Source organism: Rhineura floridana, chromosome 1, assembly GCF_030035675.1.
Source record: "Rhineura floridana isolate rRhiFlo1 chromosome 1, rRhiFlo1.hap2, whole genome shotgun sequence".
Taxonomy (NCBI): Eukaryota; Metazoa; Chordata; class Lepidosauria; order Squamata; family Rhineuridae; genus Rhineura; species Rhineura floridana.
In genome coordinates, this window is record NC_084480.1 from 226,861,489 (window position 1) to 226,885,030 (window position 23,542).

Below are 23,542 nucleotides of genomic sequence, written 5' to 3' on the forward strand. Positions count from 1 at the left end.
ATTTTATTAAATCTGGCCTCAGTAACGTCTGAGCGGCACCAGTATCAAGCAATGCCCAATAATTTACCCCTTGAACACACACTTCTTCTCTTAGACTCGAATCCAAGTCTTTTACTTCTGTCCAGTTTATCTGGCAGAACTGAACCTTTTTCGTTGTTAGATCTTTTGGTTCTGTTTTTACTGCCCTTGCCTGAGCAGGATTACTAATGGGGTTGGCAACCTCACATTGAAAACGTAGGTGCCCCGGTCTACCACATTTATAGCATAATTTCTCCTCTGTTTTAGGGTACACAGATCCACTCTGGGGTGTCCTGTGCCCTTCAGATTTTACTGGAGGACTCACTCGCTGTGGTACCACATCCTTTCTGCCACCATTATATGGTCTGGGTTTAAATTCTCTTGATGTTTTCCCCACCCAGCCAGTTCTATTGGAGGCAAAGTGATCCGCCATCTCTACGGCCTCCTGCACCGATGTAGGGGAACGGTCTTTTACAAGGAGCCTTATTTCTGGTGGTAACTGATGGAATAATTGATCCAGTATCATGAGGCTTTTCACCTCTTCCACTGACTGAGCTTTGGCACTACTCATCCACTTTCCAAATATATCCATCAACTTTGCTCCCAGTTCAACAAAAGACCTCCCTGCTTGGATCTGACAGTTTCGGAATAATTTTCTAAAGTAGTCAGGTCCCAGTCTGAATCTTTTGTATACTGCCTCTTTAAACTCAGCATAAGTGACGGGCTTGTCTGAGGGGAAATATTGGTATACCTCAGCCAATTCCCCTTTGATCAGGTTTGATAAATATTGCATATATTTATCCTCTGGTAGCCCCCACAATTGAGCTGCCTTTTCAAAAGTACTGAGGTAAATTTGTGGATCCTGTCCAGGCTCAAACACTGCAAAATCTTTTGGTGTAACCTTTATCTTTGTTTCATTTCTGTCCTTTCTTGTTTCATCAGAATGAAACTTCTCTCTTTCAAATTTTAACTTTTCCACCTGTAATTCAGCATCCACTCTCATTCTCTCAAATTCCAACTCCCTCTGCTTTTCTTTCTCATCCGCCTCACTCCTCAATCTCTCAATTTCCAATTCCCGCTGCTTTTCCTTCTCTGCACCTTCCATCCTCAACTTCTCAGTTTCTAACTCTCGCTGTTTATCTTTTTCCTCAGCCTCCCTCCTCAATCTCTCAGTTTCCATCCTCAACTTCTCAGTTTCTAACTCTTGCTGTTTATCTTTTTCCTCAGCCTTCCATCTTAACTTCTCTCTCAAATACTCTATATAAGCGGGATTGCTTAAGTATCCTTCTGTGGTCTCTTCCCTGACAGGTTGTTTGTGCTGGACAGTTGTAAATCCTATTAGTGCCACCCTCAATTCATCTACCCCTTTACCCTCGTGAGGTAAATTGAATGTTATGCACTTCTCCACCAGCTCCTCTCTTTTCATCTTTATGTATTCAGCCATTTTGTTGAAGTTCACACACTCTTTGCCACACACTCTTTGCCAGTCACTCTCACAAGTAATCTTTTTTTTTGTTATTTCTGTTTGCCACACCACTGTTAGGGATTCTCTAGTATTCGTACCAACGCTACAGCCAACACCTGTGACGTATTCTCCTTTGTTCGTATCCCACTGCTACTGCCACCACATGTGACGCCCTTCCCTGGCTCTCCCTGTCAGGTTCCTACCTGCTCGTGGTTACTGCCTGTCACTAGGCACCACCAGGGACTCCACCAGTCCGGACTGTCCTTTTTTATGGTTTCTCTCCCCGCTCTAGCACAGATCTCAACAGATCCCCCTGCTAGGCAGCACCACCAGTCACATCCTATAACCAGTATTCCCAGAGACTCTGCCTGAGTCTCTCTATCAGGTTACCTCTGTGACTGAGTGCTTAAGCTGTCCCCAATCCCTTTGATCTTTATATATAAAGCATACGATCCTGGTTTGCTCTGAATACTTGTGGTGTTATATTCTTCCCTTCACTGCTGCTACCAATTGTTACAGTTTCCCTTCAGCCTTGGTAAGCACCTTGCCCTCCCTTCTGGTCTATATAACCCCAGCCAAGGATCAGGCCTTCGGTAAACCAAATATAGTTTTTATTAAATAACAGAGATAACAAGATTACTTTATAAAGGCACATAAGCATATGGTTTCATCTATTTCTGGTACTTGTCTTAGTATTAATCCAAACTCCACACTCTCCTCACATCCACCAACTCTCCACACAATCTCCTCTCAAAAACCCACCAAAACAACCCACTCACGTCCACCCTGATTTAACTGTCATCCTTCCATTTATACTCTCAGCCATTCTAAACACTCAGCCAATCATCCAGCATTCTACTGCCCATTTACTCCCCCCTCCTCTTTCATTCCACTTACCATGTATCTCCTATACAAACAGCACTTACCATATATACATTAATACAGGAACATCACAGACCATGATTGCCATCTTTCCTGACCATTGGCAATACTGGCTGAGGCTGATGGGAGTTGTGGTCCAACAACTTCTGGTGGCCCACTAGTTGGGAAAGGCTGAAATAGACCAACTGAAGTGGTTTCTGATTAGGGAGTTCAGAATCTTTGCAGTTCAGTTCCAAAAATAGTTAAGCAAGACAAGAGTAATGCTTTGTATTTTGGATGATTTCTTTAAGAGAGTTTGGTCATTTATTTCTGACTTTTCGTAATTGTTAGGGACGTTCTAGGCCAGTTTATTGAAGATTCATTTTGATACGTTCACATAAAACTTGTGTGGCGGTTATATGATACCAGCTATTTATTGCCGCCCTGGGCTCCTGCAAGGAGGAAGGATGGGATATAAATCTAATAAATAAATAAATACAAATAAATAAATAATCATGATGTGCATGCAGGGAGGTTATACAGCTATCCTACACTTTGCAGTTCAGTTTTCCATCACTTTCCTTATCAGACTTTTTGCAGTTAAAAACATGACAGATAATTTTACTAGAATGTGTCAGATAACAACCAGATTTTGTGTGAATAAACATCCTCTCTGGTAGCTCCCTTCACCATTGGTGTAAAGCAGGGGTGGCCCCTCCGGATGTTGTTGGACTTCAACTTCCATCAGCCCCAGCCAGCGTGGCCAACAGTCAGGGATGATGGGAGCTGTAGTCTAGCAACGTGGCGGGGGGGGGGGTTCCTCACAGGTTCCCCATCTATTTTATGGTCTTATGTATGTGATCACCCTTAACTTACATCAAGAAAACACTAGATGGGGGTGGGGGAAGACGCAAAGGGAAGGAGCATCAGAGCTTATAAAAAAGGAAAATGGATCGCTTTAGCAATTGGTTATAAAATGGATTTTTTAAACTTTCACTTTTTATTAGACTGCTCAAAATATACATAAAAGAGACCCTTTCTGCCCGACCCCGCCTCCCCCAAGGATTGACATTCACCATAATTTATAAAATGGATATTCTGAAACTTACTTCCATTTTTCATGTTGTACTGCTTGCATTAGTGAATGGCTTCAGGCAAAATCAGTGCCACTATTTAAATGCAGGGTTTTTTTGAGACTCTACCCACAGAGGTTTGCAGAGGTGTAAGTAAATTAGCTTTTACAATGGTATGCGCTACATTATTTGCATCCGTTTGGTTTAGCCACAGGCTTTTGTGACCTTAGGAGACCTCCGTGACTCTGGAGAGTGGTAAAGTATGCACAGTTGTTGCTGAAAAAAGCTGGGAAATGGACTGATTTGATATGCCCTAGCTATAATGGATGTATATAACATTTCAAATGATTGCTGGGGCAGGAGAACATAATACCTGTGCTAGCGAGTGCTTGCTAAAACTAGCATTCCAAAAGTTCAAGACAAACTACTTAGAGCTGTATCCAGAGGGGACTTTGTGCTAGTGGAAAGCATTTCCATGCAGCCAAGGTTGGGAATGTAGCCCTTTGTGCCTTCCAACAGTCCGCAGTCAAGAATTTGCACAGCACTTTGCAGATAAAGTCACTCATATTCGTTCCGACTTGGACGCTAAAATTGATACAGTCTCAGCGGATGTAACTTTGGCTCCTGCTTGTCCAATAATAATGGATTCCTTTCAATTTGTACAGCCAGAGGATGTGGACAAGATCCTTGGAGAGGCGAGAGCCACCACATGTCTGCTGGATCCTTGCCCTTCCTGGCTCATTAAGAGTGCCAGATGGGGACTAGCCAAGTGGGTGAGGGGCGTAGTTAATGCCTCTTTACAACAAGGCAGAATTCCATTGTGCCTAAAAGAGGCAGTTGTACGGCCTTTGTTGAAAAAGCCCTCCCTGGATCCCTCCATAATGGGAAATTATCGGCCAGTCTCCAACATTCCAGAGCGTGTGGTGGCCGCCCAGCTCCAGAGATTCTTGGATGAAACGGATTATCTGGATCCATTTCAGTCTGGTTTCAGGCCTGGTTACGGGACAGAGACAGCTTTGGTCGCCTTGGTGGATGACCTTCGCAGAGAGCTGGACAGGGGGAGTGTGTCCCTGTTAGTTCTACTGGACCTCTCAGCGGCTTTCGATACCATCGACCATGGTATCCTTCTGGACCGCCTTGCTGGGATGGGACTTGGGGGCACCATGTTACGATGGCTCCATTCCTTTCTGGAGGGACGAACTCAGAAGGTGGTGCTGGGGGACTCCTGTTCGACCCCTTGGCCATTGACCTATGGGGTCCCTCAGGGTTCAGTTTTGTCCCCCATGTTATTTAACATCTATATGAAACCGCTGGGAGAGGTTGTCCGGGCGTTTGGGGTTCGGTGCCATCAGTATGCGGATGACACCCAACTCTGTTTCTCCTTTCCACCTAAAGCCAAGGAAGCTGTCCTGGTCCTGAACCAGTGCCTGGCATCAGTGATGGACTGGATGAGGGCGAACAAATTGAAACTAAATCCAGACAAGATGGAGGTGCTCCTGGTCAGTCGAAGGGCAGATCAGGGAATAGGGATTCAGTCTGTGATCGATGGGGTTACACTCCCCCTGAAGACACAGGTTCGCAGGTTGGGTGTGCTCCTGGACTCTGCTCTGAACTTGAAGGCCCAGGTCTTGGCCGTGGCCAGGAGTGCCTTTGCCCATTTAAGACTAGTGCGCCAGCTGCGCCTGTTCCTGGAAATGCCTGATTTGACTATGGTGATGCATGCCTTAGTTACATCCCATTTAGACTACTGTAACGCGCTCTACGTGGGGCTGCCTTTGAAGACTGTTCGGAAACTTAAACTGGTACAAAGAGCTGCAGCCAGAGTACTAACAGGGGCTGGTTACAGGGAACATACAACTCCCTTGTTACGACAGCTCCACTGGCTGCCAGTTTGTTTCTGGTCACAATTCAAAGTGCTGGTTTTGACCTATAAAAATCTATACGGCCCAGGTCCAGGCTATCTGTCAGACCGTATCTCCCTATACGAGCCTGCCTGGGCCCTGAGATCTTCAGGAGAGGCCCTTCTCTCAGTCCCAACACCCTCGCAAGTGCGATTGGTCGGGACGCAAGATAGGGCCTTCTCGGTGGCTGCTCCTAAGTTCTGGAACTCCCTTCCTAGGGAGGCATGAATGGCCCCCTCCTTGCCATCCTTCCGTCGGCAAGTAAAGACTTTTTTATTCCGACAGGCTTTTGGGATAGAAGGTGTTTAGGATTAGGCTTTACAAGGCTTGTTTTATTGTTTTATATTATTATCTGTATTATTTTAAATTGTTTTTAGATTTTTAAGTGCCTTTTATGGTTTTAAGGTTGTGCATAGTTTAATTGTATTTTAATTGTATGTTTTTCTATGTTTTTAACTACACGTAGTTTTATTTGTAAGCCGCCCTGAGTTCCAGTTTGGAAAAAGGGCGGGGTAAAAATAAAGTTTCAATTCAATTTCAATTCAATTCAATTCAATTCAATTCCAAAAACCTTCTCCAGGACAATATGGGATATGGTATGCTGGACTACAGTAGGAATTGGTGAAGACTGGGTCCCTTGCCTTAGGCAAGTGAAAGTACGTGGTGCAAAGCCACCATTGGATGCAACCTTTCCCCCCCCCTCGTTCTTGCACATTCATGTACTTTGGAACTGATTACTACAAAACATTATGATGGCCAGCAGTACACCAGAGTTGAAGGCATATTTAGACAAGCCAAGTGAAGAAAGGGAATATCAATTAATTTATAAAATTCAGTGATTAACTAACCAATCGTAGTGCAGTTATTTATTAGGTATTTTGCTACTTGGGTAGGAAGACTGATGAAAAAACTAAGAAAACTTGGTCAGTTGCCCTACTAATGTGGTGGTGGGCTCTTCAAGATATAGCTGACCAGTCTGCTGGTGATCCAGAAGGACATAATCTGTACCATTTGTAAGTGGGCAGATTGGTACTGCTACAGTTTTTGCTCTCTCTATCCCTCTCATACAGCTGGTATAGCACAGTGGGGAGGAGAGCCTGGCTGGGAGTCCAGAGTCTGTGAGTTCAAATCCCTGCTCCTGGGTGTAAAGAGCCAGCTAAAGATCACCCCCACAGTGAGTGGCTCAAGGGTTACGTGCCCTGCCACCTGTGCAGCCGTAGGCAAGCTGCATAGTCCCAAGGAGCCAGTTGCCCCCCAGCTGGCAGTTGTGGACAAGGAAGGGGCTGGCTTGTGCAGCTGTGGCAAGCTGAGCAGGCCCTGGCCAGCTGGGGAGGACCAGCCTCAGAGGGAGGCAATGGTAAACCCCCTCTGAATACAGCTTACCATGAAAACCCTATTCATAGGGTAGCCATAAGTCGGGATCAACTTGAAGGCAGTCCATTTCCATTTTCCATCCCTCCCATAGCCAATAGAATGTAGGCTGGCAGACCTGGGGGTGGGTGACTTGGCTGGAGAGATTTGTGAGGGTCTCAGTGGGCTTGCTTTTCCTGGAGTCCAACATTTCTCTCATGTGAACATATAGTGGGAAATTGTTGGCTTGAGGAAACTGGAGGTGGGGGGAAATTAACAGAGAAGTTGGTATCAAGCCACCATCTAGCTGTTCAGTTTTCTTCATCTTCCACCCTAGCCCACATTGATGATCATCTCCTCCAGAGAGCTGCCCGAAATAGACTTTGCAGCTGCACTTCTGGAAGTTCTGAATGGACACAGTTATGCAGACTGCCTACGCTGCTAGAAACAGAGGGATGGAAGCAATTATGGATGGAGGAAGGGACTGGCAGGGAAATCCTATTTCTTTCTTTTGTGTTTGAGATGACTACATAACTACAGAGAACTGATTACTTTTTAGGCTCTTCAGTTGTAAACTGCTGAATATGCAACGTATCTGATGTGATTCTTTTGTACCTTTGGTCAGTGGGCATCAAGTGAATTACTAACAGGTCACTAACAGGGACTGCCTGACTTTGTAGCACAAGCATGTATTTTTTATTTTTCTAAACCCTGCCTGTATTCGCTTGGTAGATAACAATTGGTCTAATTCTGTCACATCTTAGAATGAGCGGAGCAGACTGTACCATTGACTTCTGTGTGGTCACGATTCCCCAGTTGATCCCACAGAATGCTTTCATAGCAAGATTCTCCATGGCAAGGTGACTAATATGATAATGCCTCATGACTGTTTATATTTATCGCTGCTTTTCATCATCATGCACACTCTTATGCTTTTTGCTAGCTGGCTTTATGGGTGGCAAAAGAAAGTGTGTGTGTGTGTTTTAAAGGAACAGGCTTCCGCTTACTCCTGTATGGTGATTTGAACCCTCAACTATCATACAGGTATATAGCTAAAGCACCATGCCTAAACTCGTGAGGCACATTTTTATGCACCATTACTGTTTGGCAGAGGGAAGTGGAAGAAAATTTCTAAAGGTACAGACCAAACTCACGCTTGGTGTGGCAGACAGAACATTTGAATGTAGAATGCCTCCAAGCAGTAGTTTGCAGGAGGGATTCAAGCACATACTGGAACTTTAGAAACGGAATTTTTGTGGTTAGGAAAGTGACAGGCAAATACATTGAAAAGTTTGGGATGAACAAATGACCAATGTGAAGGTGTATAAACACCCTGTAAGCAAATCAGGAAGGATGTTAATTGTTGCATAATCATCCCACAAACAAATCAGAATGAACACTCAATAAAATCCAGAAATAATCTAACCACTGCACAAGCGTTGTGCAAGCAAATCAGGACAAACGCTCAGTGTCTGGAGGAGCTGTTACGGGCTCCAGATCCAGATCAAAAGTATGGAGCTTAAACCAATGAGCCACAATTTACTTGTCTTCTTGGGCGGTCAGTTTGTGAGCTTGCCACCCCCAGAACACCAGTTAACCACAGTTTTCTGGCCCCTTACAACCTGGCAAGGTCTGGTAAAAATGGGAAAACATTCCCCTCCAGCCCGCCACCTTTGCTCTGTATTACTTTCATTTGTGCCATTGAGAACTAGAGTACAATAGGCCCCCGCTTTACAGCGTTCCGCTTTAAGGCGTTCCGCTGATGCGGCGCCTTTCATTTTAAATTTTAAAGGGTTTTTTTTCCCTTTTGCGACATTTTGCGCTGTTTTCGCATCATTTTTGCGCGACGTGGCCCATTAAAGTCAATGGAGTTCCACTTTACGGCGTTTTCCGCTTTACGGCGGGGGTCTGGAACGGAACCCGCCGTATAAGCAGGGCCCTACTGTATATAAAGCGCCTGAAGGGATTAGTCCTCTTCTCCCACTCTTGGAGTGACTGGAAATTGTGACTTTCTGCTATCAATTGTTTGTTTCTTTCCTTGTTTCTTCAGTGTCTTGACTACAGAAAAGGAGCCTTGACAGGGGACCTATGTGAAGACTTGTGTGTGGCACAGAAATTGATATACAAACGCTGTCTTTATTATGACAGAGGTAAGAAGGTCATCGAAGCAGACTGGAGAGGCCACCCAGTGATCCTGAAGTCCAAAAATGAAATATTCTCTAGCTACCGCCGCCTTGGCTTTCTAGAGGAAATGGAATCGCCGGGCATTCCAGAGACAGAGCTGCTTCTGATGGTTGCTTTGGAGATCAAGAACGTTCTGGGCTTAGAACTTCCTAATAACACAATGGTACCATTGTGGACGAAGGGGAGAGGCCCACGTTGGAAAGCACAGTTGGCTAGTATGTGGTCCTTACTTCAACAAGAGGAATATATTTACTTTAGTGTCTTGCAAGATTTTAGTAAACATGTCCTAAGAGTCATCGGCTCTTGTGGCCACTTTTATGCTGTGGAGTATCTGACAGCAGGACATGCCTGGCACAAGACTCTTTTTTCTGTGGAAGATGCTGTTGGTGTATCCTTCTCTGGAATTAAAAGCAAGGCTAAGGCCATCACCGAAATTGCAATCAGCTTCCTGGATATGGTAAACCATTTTGACAATGACTTTTCTCATCGGCTTCATCTCTGTGACATTAAACCGGAAAACTTTGCCATCCGAAATGATCTGACGGTAAGTGAGGACCTTATTATCAGAACTGAAGTTTGGGCACAGGTAGCATTCACATCATAACCAAAAGGGGTGGTCTTCTCCACTGATATCCCATAAGCTAAGCTCCATGTAGCATGAGTGTTTCAGATGTCAACTAGTCTTGTAAATTTGGGCTGTCTCTGCTTGCTCATCTGACACCTGATGTGATGAATTTGTCCCTTACCTATTTTGTTGTAAAAATCACTTGCCTTCATTATGTCATAAGTGGGTCCTACATTCTCAGGAGAGTGCCTCTTTTCCTGTGCTGCAATATGATCTGAACAACTCAACAAGATGTTTTTTGACCATACAAACTGTGTACCAAAATCAAGTAATAGATAGAACAAGTGGGACCTGAAACAAAATCTTGCAGTGTGGAGTGCCTGTTCAGAGTTTCAGCCTATCAGCCATGCCCTTTTCTAGAATACTCCATTTCATTCACCCACCCATTCACTCCCCAACCCTTACTTCATTTTTCCCAACAGAGACTAAGACTGCAATCCAGTACATGTCTATTTAGAAGTAAGCTCCATTGGTTCAATGAGACTTACTCCCAGGTAAGTCTTCATTGGACTGTTTTGGGGGTTTTCCTCAACCTTAGGGGGTTTCTACAGTTTGTTTGTTTTTTATTTCTGCAAACTTTGGGGTTCCCAAACCTACTGATACCTCCATCTTGTGCGTAGAAGGTGGCGTTTTAGCCACAAAAGAACCTGTACTGACTCGAGAGAATGAGTTCATGGTTAGAACTTTAATCTCTTGGAGATTCAAATCCTAGCCTTGAGCATCATCTAGAAGTGTGCTGGCTTACAGTTGCCATACCAAGTAGTGGTAGAGGAATGGGGGCTGCTGTTAGAAATGTTGTTATTGATTTAACCCATTGTGAGCCTTTGGGAAGAGGTGGAATAGAAATCCAACTCATTAAATACTGGCCTCAGCTGATGTTTTTGTGAAAACTGAGGCTTCTGTAGAAGGATCTTCGAATCATGTTTTCTGTTTAAGTTAGAGCAATTTAATTTCTTCCTGCAGAGTGAAAGTAGAATAGGTTCATTAACACAGCTGCCAACAGAACCAGTATTTATTATGTATGCACACAGAAATTCACACTTTAACTGTGCTGTTCAAAAATTAAGCATGTAGTAATGTAAAGGTCTAGGAATCATAGAATCATAGAGTTGGAAGGGGCTATAAGGCCATCGAATCTAACTCCCTTCTCAATGCAGGAATCCAAATTAAAGCATACCCAACAGGTGGCTGTCCAGCTGCCTCTTGAAGGCATGTCCACCACCTCCTGAGGTAATTGGTTCCATTGTCGTACTGCTCTTATAGTTAGGAAGTTTTTCCTGATGTTCAGTCGAAATTTGGCTTCCTGCAACTTGAGCCCATTATTCCATGTCCTGCACTCTGGGACAATCAAGAAGAGATCCTGGCCTTCCTGCGTGTGGCAACCTTTCAAGTCTTCTCTTCTCAAGGCTAAACATGCCCGGTTCTTTCAGTCTCTCCTCATAGGGCTTTGTTTCCAGTTCCCTGATCATCCTCGTTGCCCTCCTCTGCGCTTGTTCCAGTTTCTCTGCATCCTTCTTAAAGTGTGGTGTCCAGAATTGGACATAGTATTCAAGATGAGGCCTAACCAGTGCTGAATAGAGGGGAACCAATACTTCATGTGATTTGGAAACTATACTTCTGTTAATGCAGTCTAAAATAGCATTTGCCCTTTTTGCAGTCACATCACACTGTTGGCTCATATTCAGCTTGCAATCAACAACAATCCCAAGATCCTTCTTGGATGTAGTACTGCTTAGCCAAGTATTCCCTATTTTATAACTGTGCATTTGGTTTCTTTTTCCTAGGTTCGGAACTTTGCACTTATCCCTGTTAAATTTCATTCTGTTGTTTTCAGCCCAGTGCTCAGCCTATTAAGACCCCTTTGAATTTTGTTTCTGTCTTCTAACGTTTTAGCTATCCCTCCCAATTTTGTATCATCTGCAAATTTGATAAGCATTGCCTGCATCTCCTCATTCAAGTCATTAATAAAAACGTTGAAGAACACTGGGCCCACGACCGAGCCCTGTGGGACCCCTCTCATTACCTCTCCCTAGTTTGAGAAACAACCATTGATAATCAGTCTTTGAGTACAATTCTGTAGCCAATTGTGGATCCACCTGATAGTTGTTCCATCCAGCTCACATTTAGCTAGCTTGCTAATCAGTACATCATGGGTAGGGTGGCCAGGTCAGAAGCATCCCAAAACCTGAGATTTCAGGGGTGGGCCCTAGTGATGTCACAGGGAGGGCCCTAGTGATGTCATGGGGTGGGCCCCAATGATGTCACAGGGAGGGCCCTAGTGATGTCATGGGGTGGGCCCCAATGATGTCACAGGGCAGACCCTAGTGATGTCATTAAGCATGATACATTAAGCATCAATCACAGTTGCTTGGAGCATACAATTAAAAAAAAAATCTCTGATTGGAAATTAAGATAGAAATCTTAGCTTAGACACCCATTTGAAGCACATGAATTTCACCACAGAATCATGGGAACTCTAGTTTGTTAAGGGTAGTGAGAATGTTAACTGTGAGGGGGAAACTACACTTTCCAAGATTCTTTAGGGGAAGTCATGCGCTTTAAATGCGAGTTGGATGTGCTTTAAATGTATTGTGTGGATCTACTTAATAAATTTTGCCTGCATGTAAATAGTTTTAATTAATTTTTCAAAATGGGAATGAGCTATTAAGTGTAGTGGGAGACCATGGGCTACTCACTATCTCTCAGCTTATTTGCGCCTCAGGATGAAAACAATGGAGAACAAGGAAGAAGGGCACACTTAAAATGTAGAGGAAATAATAATCTACAACCATAGTGTGAAATCAAGTACTTATTGAGACACAGTATGAAGAAATATTTATATAAGCATGACTATCAAAGATATTATTTACACAACCTGGAAATATATTTATAGTGCAATCCTATGTTTGTTTACTCAGAAGCAAGTCCCAATGTATTCATTGGGGTTTACTCAAACAGGAAAATGTCTAGAGAACTGCAACCTCAAGTGATAAGAAACTTGTTCTTTTAACAAGCCTTTTAAGTTGAGACCTTATCCCAGTCTGTGTCTGTGTTGGAATTGCTTTTTAATATGTTTTTAAACTTTATTTTAAAAAAAGATGTTTTTTAAAGTTTAAAAAAAATTTTAAAAGATGTTTTGTTCTAATATATTTTAAAGTCTGTTTTTATGATGTTTTAAAGTGTTTTTAGTACTTTTGTTTGCTGCCCTGGGCTCCTGCTGGGAGGAAAGGCGGGATATAACTCAAATAATAAATAAATAAATAATAAATAAACTTCATTCACCCAACCCAAAATTCAAAATCATGCCACTTTAAGCTGTTTTGCAACTGTCTATATTTGTTTTATGGTTATTGGATTTTAAAGGGATTTAATTCTTATTGTGAGCTGCCTTGGTTTCCAATCACCAACCCTACCTCACAAGGTTGTTGGAAAGACTCCACACACACACACACACACACACACACACACACACACACACACACACACACACACACACACACACACACACACACACACACACACACACACACACACACACACACACACACACACACACACACACACACACACAGGAGATGTAAGAATACACCCCATATAATAGTTTATTGTCAAACCAGTTGGTCATTGCAGAACATTTTTTTAAATCAGTCATAGTTTCCTACATAATAAAAACTGTAATACCTAAGTAAGCCCTGCTTAATTGCTTTAAAAAACAGGATTGGAGGGAGAGAGAAAGATTTACAACACAAACACAATTCTTTGCTATGTTCACTCAAAAGTCCCATTAATGTACAGCACAATCCTAACCATGTCTACTCAAAAGTAAGTCCTATTGAATTCAATGGGGTTTACTCTAGGTACATGGGATTAGTATTGCTCTACTCCCAGAAAAGCAAGTATTGGGTCAAAGCTTTCATACTGGGAAGGTTTTCAAAGCACTGCCCTCTTCAACAGCCCAGGGTCTGACTGTTGCACACAAGAGAAAAAACACCTTAAAGCATATACTTACCCAATTTATGAGATTTTCAGATAAAGAGGGGAGAAACACAATTTTCTGACATTGCAATGAGGTCTAGGCACTGCCTGGAGGTCAACAAATCACCACCCTGGCTTCACTTATTGACTACAATCCTGAAAGGGTGGGGTTAGAGTTACGAGCTGCTATAAGAGATCTGTTAAATAGATTTAACAGTCACGGGGGGGGGGGGAAGCAGCTGACGTTTTGGTGCATATCTTGGGAACCAGATAACCTAGAAACTTAATTTTTTTAAAATTGAAGCAGAGAGTCTGGAGATTCAGGTGAGTCACCTGGAGACCTGGAGAGGACCCCCAAAAGCTGGAGTATCCTGCTGAAATCTGGACACCTGGTAACCCTAATTCTGGGGCACTTTGTCGAAAGCTTTGCTGAAGTTGAAATATATTATGTCCACAGTATTCCCAGAGTCTATCAGGGACGTCACCCGATCAAAAAATGAGATACGATTAGTCTGGCAGCATTTGTTCTTGATAAATCCATGTTGGCTTCTAGTAATCACTGTATTGTTTTCAAGGTGCTTCCAGATTGACCACTTTATAATCTGCTCCAGAATGTTCCCAGGGATCAATGTCAGGCTGATTGGTCTGTAGTTCTCAGGTTCCTCCTTTGTGCCCTTTTTGAAGATAGGGACAACATTAGCCTTCCTCCAGTCATCCAGCATTTCATCCATCCTCCATGATTTCTCAAAGATAATAGACAGTAGTTTAGAGAGTTCTTCAGCCAGTTCCTTTAATACTCTAGAATGCAGTTTATCGGGCCCTGGAGATCTGAACTTGTTTACTCTCCAGTTTATTTTGGTATTTGTTCAGGTGCATAATTAGAAGCTAGGAAATGGATGGGAAGGAGAAAAAAAGTTTGAAATATTAAGTGAAAGAGAATGGATTTCTTAAAAAACATCAGCTTTGCTGGGTCCCATACGTTCAGTCAGATTTAGCATAATTGCTATATAGCAGCACTTTATTCATTTGAAGGCCTCTTCTGCCTGAGAAGAAGTCAGAAGACAGCAGCACCCTCCACCCACATGGTATTGCTGGCCATTCACCAATGCCATGCCTACACGGTGCTGGCAGATGTTCCCTTTACCCAGCTGCCCTGTCGTTCCTTTGTCCAAGAAACAATTTTATTTCCCTGGCTGCCAATTAGTGGTGGTAGCCATGTACTGCCTCCTGTCCCATGCTGTGCTGGTTGCATCCCTGTGATAGTCCTATTAATTGTGCCCAAACTGTGATTTAGGGCTTTGTAGGTCAGTGTGTGAGGCTACCATTGAGTCATAGGGCAGATGTCAGTCTTGGTGCCATTGCATCTTAAGCTTATTCATAGGGAAATGAGTGATGGTGAAATTAGACTTGATAGTGCTGCCAGAAATCCTGAGGAATCGTGTGGGAAAGAGACCAGCCACATGAAAAAAACTTAACTTATTCTGGCAAGTGCCAGTGCCTTGCCATTTGTATTAATCTAATACACATCAAGTTTTGCAGTTGGATGGCAAACATGTAGAGATCACTCTTGATTTTTGGATGCTCATACTAGGACTAATATTTAATATTAGGCAGGCGCCATCTCTTTTTGGCGCCTACTGAAGACCTTCCTCTTTCAACAAGCCTTTTAAGTAGAGACCTTATCCCAGTCTGCGTCTGTGTTGGAATTGCTTTTTAATATGTTTTTATACTTTTTTTTTAAAAAAAGATGTTTTTAAAGCTTTAAAAATGTTTTTAAATATATTTTATTTTAATACATTTTAAAGTCTGTTTTTATGGTGTTTTAAAGTGTTTTTAGTGCTTGTGTTTGCCATCCTGGGCTCCTACTGGGAGGAAGGGCGGGATATAAATCAAATAAATAAATAAATATCAAACTATAGCTGTCTGGTTACATCTTTGTTGTGTTTTTGTTGACTGTTTTTTGGCATACAACTTGGTCCTGAGATGGTCTCATGTTTGGCCAGTCAGCCAGGATGAATCTTCAGTGTGTAAACGAATAGAATGGCGGGGGTATAATGCCAACAGATCACAGGCTCTTATTCTTTTAACTGTAGTTGTATTTATATTCTTGGACAGTCTGCATAAGGCTTCTGAGTTTCAGCCTGGCCAACTCAAGAACAGTTAATAAAAGTGGGGCCACGCATTAAGATCTCCTCTAGTTATGTGCATACTAACAACCCACAAAACAAAACAAAACAAAACTCAGTTAACTGGCCATGTTTTTCAGTGGAGTTGCTTTAAAAAGTAGAAACTCTTAAGTTATAGCGAGCCCCAGATTGTTACAAACTAGATATATTTCTGATCTTTGCCTGCATGAACTTGTGAAAGGCCCTAGGGTGTGTCAGTCTCCTAAAGCTTTCCAATAAGTTTTCAAAAACACAAAACAGAAAACCAACAACATGCACACGCTTGGAGCTATATGCCTCCTTAGGTCTGCTCGGAAAATGAGAGGGCCATTTCAGATTCAGGACTTTTCACCCTGTCACTTAGACTGTTGTGGTTTCCATACGGCTTTTTCTTCTCCTGCTCCCCATTCCTTTAATGATCCTGTTTTTCAAGTGAAAAGAGTGTCTCACATAGAGATGAGGATTCACAGTTCATGCTACCATAGAACGAGCATGAATTTGGCAAGCAAATATCATTAGTAGTACTGTCAACTCCTTTTTCTTTTAAGCATTGTTAGGGTGTAATCTTATACTGCAAATCAGCTGGCTGAAGGGCAGTTGGATTCAGTGGAAGCTTTGCTATGCAGGTTGAATGCCTGATACGCTTCTGGAACCTTTCAGAACAAAGACATAACAACGCCTCTTCTCCACCTCAGCCTAATTTAAGGCTTCCCAGCATCTCCATCTGTTTGCACTTTCTGGTGGATTATTGACCAATTTAAAGATTTTTCTCCCCTTTTAGAACTATGGAAAATGAGGAGCAAAAGTTAAAATAAATTTTGTGAAGGGTGAATACCAACCCCCCTTTGGTAGCTAGCATAGTCTATCAAAAGCACGTCCCTCATTACTTCTAGTTGTAGTTCACTCTTCCCACATATACACTTAGGCCATTAATAAACTTTGGAGTTGTGCAGGTCGGGCAGTTGAGTTAGTGAGGCTAGCAGATCAATGGCAGACCCACCTCAGTGAGATTCTACTTTCTACAGACCCTGCTTTAAAATGATCCCGGTTCAGAACACCAGTACAGATGTGGGTATGTTTTCTATGGGATGCTGAATTCAGATGCCCACTGAGCCATGAAGCTCTTACTGGTGTCCTTGGGCCAGTCACTGTGCTCCTTTTTACTCTTCCTCATGGGGTTATTAGTAATAAAACAGGGCTGGGGAGCATGCTGCATTGAGCTCCTTGGAGGAAAGGTGGAATATAAATAACACTTTGCGCAAAACCTTTGCTCACTTGGAGGATGGAAATGCCTTGCTTATCTGGATTTTCTCATAACATTGCTTTCTTACTGTTGCCCCAATTCCACTCCACAGCCATTGAGAGTATGTAGACTTGAGGATCGGATGGCACCCACAATAGAGAATTTCACAGCCCAGAAATAGGTTAATTACTTGAAAACAGATGTAATGAAGCAGACGCCCACAATTCATGAACTGGGTTTGGTTTTGATAGAAGAAATGAATCATGTAGAGTTGGAAGAGACCTCTAAGGTCATCAGGCCCAACCCCCTGCTCAATGCAGAAATCCAATGTAAAGCATACCTAACAGGTGGCTATCCAGCTGCCACTTGAAGGCCTCTGGGGTTGGAGAGCCCACCCTAGGTAATTGGTTCCATTGTCATACTGGTCTAACAGTAAGATTTTACTGATGTTCAGCTGAAATCTGGCTTCCTGCAACTTGAGCCCATTATTCTGTGTCCTGCACTCTGGGATGATTGAGAAGAGATCCTGGCCCTCCTCTGTGTGACAACCTTTCAGTTCCTTGAAGAGTGCTATCATATCTCCCCTCAGTCTTCTCTCAAGGCTAAACATGCCCAGTTCTTTCAGTCTCTCCTCCTATGGCTTTGTTTCCAGTCCCCTGATCACCTTTGTGGTAATTTGCAAATAACCAAAATACATGGTGTCATAGTGACTCTGGACAATCAAAAGGATGCACTGTGTGCTATAGATATGCCAGAAAAAAGAAAATAAAAATCCATCCATAGTAGTTGTGGTGACAGTGGAAGTACATCCACAGGCAAACACCCCAATGCTATCAGGAACTAGCTACAGCCACAGTAATGAGTTTAAAACATGAAACTCTGTACATGATCAGAGTCTTTCCTTTTGTTTGTCAGGGCTGCCAAACTTTATTTTACTTCCCCCCCCTCTCTAATGTATTAGGAATGTAGCAGATGTAAAGCATGGAATAATGGGGGGGGGAGAGAAATTCCCACAATTTGAAGCAAATAAAAGCAACACATTTTACCATCTGAAGGGAGGTTGCTGTATGTCCATAAGGTCCAGGGTGTCAACTACATCCACTATGGGTGGGTGCTTGGGTCACATCAGCACAGGAAGTTACCTTACATATTTGCCCATCTAGCTAAGCCTCTTCTTTCATCCCCTCTGGTGGGCAGCAGGTGTCCAAGCCCCAGCGAGAGGTCTTTTGCATCACCTACTCCCCAACCCTTTTAAATAGGGGTGCCAGGGATTGCACCTGAGACCTTCTGCGTGCAAAGGATACACTCTACCACTGAGCTACCGGAAGGGTCAGCTTCCTATTGGACTGCTGCTGTTATGCCTCTGAAGGTGAGGCTGGTTAGAATAAATGAAACAGAATGTATATTATCACAGAAACTACTCTTGTTAAGAAAATTGATCTACCTTATTCTGAGGCTGGCATCTCCCAGAATTTCTCACTCTTTTCTTTTATTCAGAAATTGACTGTTACTACAATTTCCAGCTTTGGTGTTGCAGCACTAATCAGCAAAAGCTGTTCCGCTTGTAATTTCTAATTTATGCTTGCATTTATCTTGGAATGCTTGGATCAGCAGTCCCAGGGCTCAGGTACAACAAGAACAGAAAAGTGTCAATTTGCAGGGTGGTTTACCACAGTGTGTTACCTTGAATGCATTCTTCTGGTTGCAGGTGGTTGCTATCGATGTAGATATGGCTTTTTTTGAACCTAAAATGAGAGACATCCTTGAACAGAACTGCACACGAAATGAGGACTGTAATTTTTTTGATTGCTTTTCTAAGTGTGACCTGACAAGCAGAAAATGCGGAGCAGAGAGAGCCAATAACAACCTTCAAGTGAGTGGCCACAGGCTTATTCCTCTACTACTTGGTGCATGTCTCAGTATTAAAGTGCAATAAATGATGCTGTGAGTAACTGTCATTAAAGGCTGATGACTGCAGCCCCAAGTGGTGACTTCCATGTATGAACAAGCTTTCACAGATCTAATCACCACAGTCAGAATTTCCTATCATCCCACATCACCTGAAACAATTTGCGTTTCAATGAAGGTGACTGACATCTGAAGCGACAGATTCCATGTGATGCAGGTACAGGTTTGCTGCCAAAAATGGCACCCCATGGTGAGTTTTGCTCACTGCTATAACATCTCGTAATGCACACCACATTGCTTTCTCAAGTCTCCTGACTTCCAGTAGCAGCCAATGTTGGTGCACAGAGGGCAGGACTTCTCACAATGTGATGACGTTGCATCTCTTGGCAAGTACTTCTAAGCCCCCTTCACTCATCATAGTGCTTGCATTGCTATACACAGGAGCAGGGCAACCCCAAGCAGTGACATCCAGAGGAACAATGCAAATATCTATGATGACAGACTCTTCGCAAGTACAGCTGTTTGTGTGAAGGTGTAATTGCTACCTAGAACCCTGCATGATTGGGGTTCTGGACTGAATGGAAGCCTTTGGACTTACAACTGTGCACATAACGGCTGAATTGTGACTCACATCCATGCTGTTTGTGCGGATGGCAGGGGGCTCCTTGATGTGTCACTGCTCCTGAGAAGGGCAACATGTTTTACCAGCTGGGTAAATTGGTCTCTGTCATAGGTGCCCATTTCATATTGTTTTAAAACTCATCTTCTGTTATTTTTGTGCTGTTTTATAACAGTTCTTTTGTTATTGCTTTTATTATATCTTGTACATCACTTTGGGACATCGGTGGTAGGCAAATTAGGCAATTAAATAACAACAACATGACAATGATAAGGAGTGAAGAGGGCTATAGGCATTGTAGCATAGAGGAAGAGAAACTTGCCACAGGTTTTTGGTGGTGTTTCTATTGCAGATGTAACATGTCGCCCGGCTCTCCCATGGGAGTCAAGTGTTGAGAAATCAATATACGGTATGTGCCTTTGTGTGAATGGGCAAAAACATGTCCTTCAAACTCCAGCTATGCATGCTTTTTGGAATAAAAGCAAATTGGCTCTTATACCTCTCATTCCCTGTGCTAAACGAATCAGAGGCCTTTGTTGTCACTAGGGATAGACAGATCAGCCTATCTCTGTTTTTGGTGGCACTCAGTTGTAGGTCATAGGAAATAATACGAAATGATAATTGTCTATTAGACCTTCCCACTCAACATGGGAAGGTCAGGAGTGGTGGGGATGGGAATGTTGGCATGTGTATGTGACCCTAGCACATCCTATGCCCTCCTCATGCATTGTTTGAATGCCTGAACAAAGCATTTACATTACTTTTGTAAGTAAGGTAGCAGATTGTACTGAATTTTGCGGTTGGTTTAATCAACTAGTGTCGGTTTCCTGTATCCAAATAGCCAGAAGTGATAGAACCTATTGAAATTACTGAACTTAGAGAACCTATATGACTTACATATACTATTTTATAGGGGGGAAATTGTGAAGGTGTGGTGGAACTGGAAGATCTTGTGTGCAAATTACTGCTTCTGAAAGACAAATTTTCTCTCCTTTCCACAGGTCATCTGTGATAAAATATTTCGCCCCTGGTTGTCTCTAAATCTCAGGGGATCTGCCGTCTCCTTTCCTCTGCAGCTAAAGATACAGCAGGCAGTGCAGGAATGTGCAGAACCAGGTACCAAGGACATTAGCCACGAGAGCCATTCTCCAAATTCTCTTTCTGAGTTATATCAGTTGCTTCAAGCTAGCCAAAAAGAACTTCAGAACTACCCTCATCAAATTCACCAGTGATTACTATTCAGGGAAGAATGACCTTCATTTTTTGCTTCCATTCAACTGGATTAATTTCTACTTGCTGGTTTTTACTGTGCTTTTGAAAACCATGATTGAAGAGGTAGTGTTTATTATTAATATTCTCTGAAAAGTGAAATCATTTTCTATGGACTCTGTTTTTGCTTGGTTCCTGAATCCATGCTGTTTTCCCCCTTGCTGTTAATTTTGCATTATATTGTTTACCCAAAAAGCAGCACCAAAGTAATGTCTGACCCAAGGGAGGAAAAAAATAAATTTCAAATGTGGTTTGGAGATGGAGGGGCAGGGGGAAATAGAACCACTTTGTAAGATTTATTATACTTTCAAAATAAGGAGTCGGGGTGGTCTGGTCACCTAATTAATGTTTTATTCAATGGAGATTGTGCAGACAAAGTTTTTTGTTAGCAAAAAAGGGAACAGATATATGAATGAAGGATAGCTTGTAAACAAATGTATTCCACGTTATTATTTCTCTGCTTGCTGTCCATTGCTATTTAAGTCTAAATACTCAGACTAACACTGTTTAGCCCCATTGAGGACAATGACAGCATCAGTGGAACTAAGGTTGTGGTCCCAAACCAGGGGTAACAGATGTAGTGTCCTCTAGTGTTCTTTGTAGCCCTGCCCTCTAATTTAACATGTTTACTCCCTCCGGTTCAAGGCTGAAGCCGGGAGAGTGCCTCAGTGTGCAGTTGATAAGAAAAAATGAAACTGACTTGACCTACCCCCTTCTCCATTGTCCAAGCCTGAGTGAAAGGCAGATGGGGGGGGGAGTGAGTGAAAGGCAAAGTAGGCAGCAAATGTGGCAGATTTTGTGGGTGGCAGAGAGAGAGGGAGCAGGTGATGGGGTGTAAGAGAGCCGGCCCACTAAAAAAATCAAAGCAAAGCACATACAAGGAGGAGCGCAACGCAGCTGAAATGTTTTTTCCTTTCCTTTTTGCATTACGGATTTAAAGGGGAAAACTGCATGATAGCCTCTGTTTGCCTGCAACGTCATGTGAACCATGTGAATGACAAGGGGATAAAAGTAGCACCAGACACACACTAAACTGCATTGTGGATGAGCCCCTGGACCACCTTAAAATTCCTGAAAAGTTGTGACGCTCAGCTGTGGCTTCTCCCACCTGCTTTTCTTTAGTCCTTTTTATCCACAATTTTTCTTCTTGCTATGGATTACTGCTGAAGTCCTGCTCACTACAGCAGGTGAGCAAGGAGATGAACAAAAGGACTGGGCAGCGGAAGGTGCAGGGGAGTAGCCACAGCTACTGAATCTCCTGCTTTAAATTGGGGGTTGTACAGTCAAAATAAGTTGCAGCCTGGCAGCTGTTCCTCACTTATTGTTTCTTAGATAAATTTGGCCAGGACAGGAGCTCACCAGAAACTACCTAAACATCACAGTCTGCTGCTAATGAACCTTTGCCACAACAACACCAAGGGGAAGTTTGGATCACTATCCTGCACCTGAATCTCCTCAGACCTTCAGAAGCTTGAGAGACAGGTTCAGCAGATGTGTGTGCGTGTGCAGAATTTTAAAGAAAAAAAATGAATAAAAACATTGATCATTACACTGTGGCTTGTCCTCTAGAGAGGGAGGAGCAGAAGCTGGAATTGAGAGCCATGCATAATTGTCAAGAATAGGCGCTGAGCTGCCAGTGATAGAGACTGACTTGTGCTGCTATCAGCTTGATGAAATTAATCTGTCAATCAAATGAGAACAAGAGAGAAAGAATGTCTTGACTATGAGGTAATTTGTACCTGACTCAAAATCATCATCATTGACCTGTGGATACCCCCTTCCAGGGAAGGAAGCCTTTCACTATATTCTTGAACAAGTTACTAGGGGAAAAACCTCATATCCTTTCACATCCCTACTACAATATCCAGAGCAGAGCTTGGAAAAGTTACTTTTTTGAACTACAACTTCCATCAGCCCAATCCAGTGTCCATGCTGGCTGGGGCTGATGGGAGTTGTAGTTCAAAAAAGTAACTTTTCCAAGCTCTGATCCAGAGTTACTCATTCATACTCAGCTGTTACTCATGCTGCATCTCGCATGCAGCACAGACAGAAATGCTGTTGTGTCTAATCTATGGAGAAGAGTGAAATATGTGTGCATCTTAATAAGTCTGATCCCAGGAGACTCTAACAGCTTAGTTCTAAGCATATTTTGTCAAAGTCAGTCGCATTGCTTACTCACAAGTAGATGTAACTTTGATTATCCCCTAAAAATACTATTAAAAAAAAGAGTACCAGAGGATTGGAATAAATATGTTTCTCATGAGATCACCTGTTTTTGACAATGCTTAATAAATGAAACTACATATAGCAAATTTATTCTCTGCCCTGAAGCTTTAAAGTGAACAACATCATCACATGAGTGTAATTATGGCTCCTCAGTGCAAATTCTTGAAGTGTATTATGCTCACTCTACCCCACCCTACTTTTCGTTTAGTTATTGAACATGGTCCTGTTAAACTGTTCTTCAGAAATTTTCATTAGCAAAGCAAATTAATTATTTGTGTGTACCTAAAATAACAAATTAGAATTCACTGATCATGGATTCAGTCCTATTTAGCACTGTTAACAGATAAACACATGGCCATATCTAGCTCCTAAAAATAATTTGTGGCCGATGAGATCTGACTAAGAGGCAGAACACTCTGAAGACCAGATGAAAACTACATGTTTGTTTTTGCATTTCATGGGACTATTTTAAAACCAAAATAAGCAAGTGGGCAATGATCAGAATCAGGACTACAGTGGGTAGGGATGGAGAATTTAACTCTCTCTCAGTGCCAAAGTCCTGATTAAAATTGCCTCATTTTCATTGGGACTGTGGCAGGGAAGGTAAACTGCCCCTATCAATCCATTGTGGAGTCAGTCCTCCTTATCAGACTGCACTTG

The 23,542-nt window shown here is 42.7% G+C and overlaps 1 protein-coding gene across 1 annotated transcript in view; it reads left to right on the forward strand.

Annotated features, from left to right (window-relative positions):
• The window catches only part of DIPK1C (divergent protein kinase domain 1C), a 31,166-nt gene extending 10,447 nt beyond the window's left edge, over positions 1-20,719 (forward strand). Inside the window, exons 2-4 of the mRNA XM_061594511.1 lie at positions 8,719-9,396; positions 18,569-18,733; positions 20,389-20,719. Coding sequence (XP_061450495.1) covers positions 8,719-9,396; positions 18,569-18,733; positions 20,389-20,619 — 1,074 coding nt within the window. The 3' untranslated portion in view covers positions 20,620-20,719. The remainder of the gene's footprint in view (positions 1-8,718; positions 9,397-18,568; positions 18,734-20,388) is intronic.
• Positions 20,720-23,542: the final 2,823 nt, after the last annotated feature.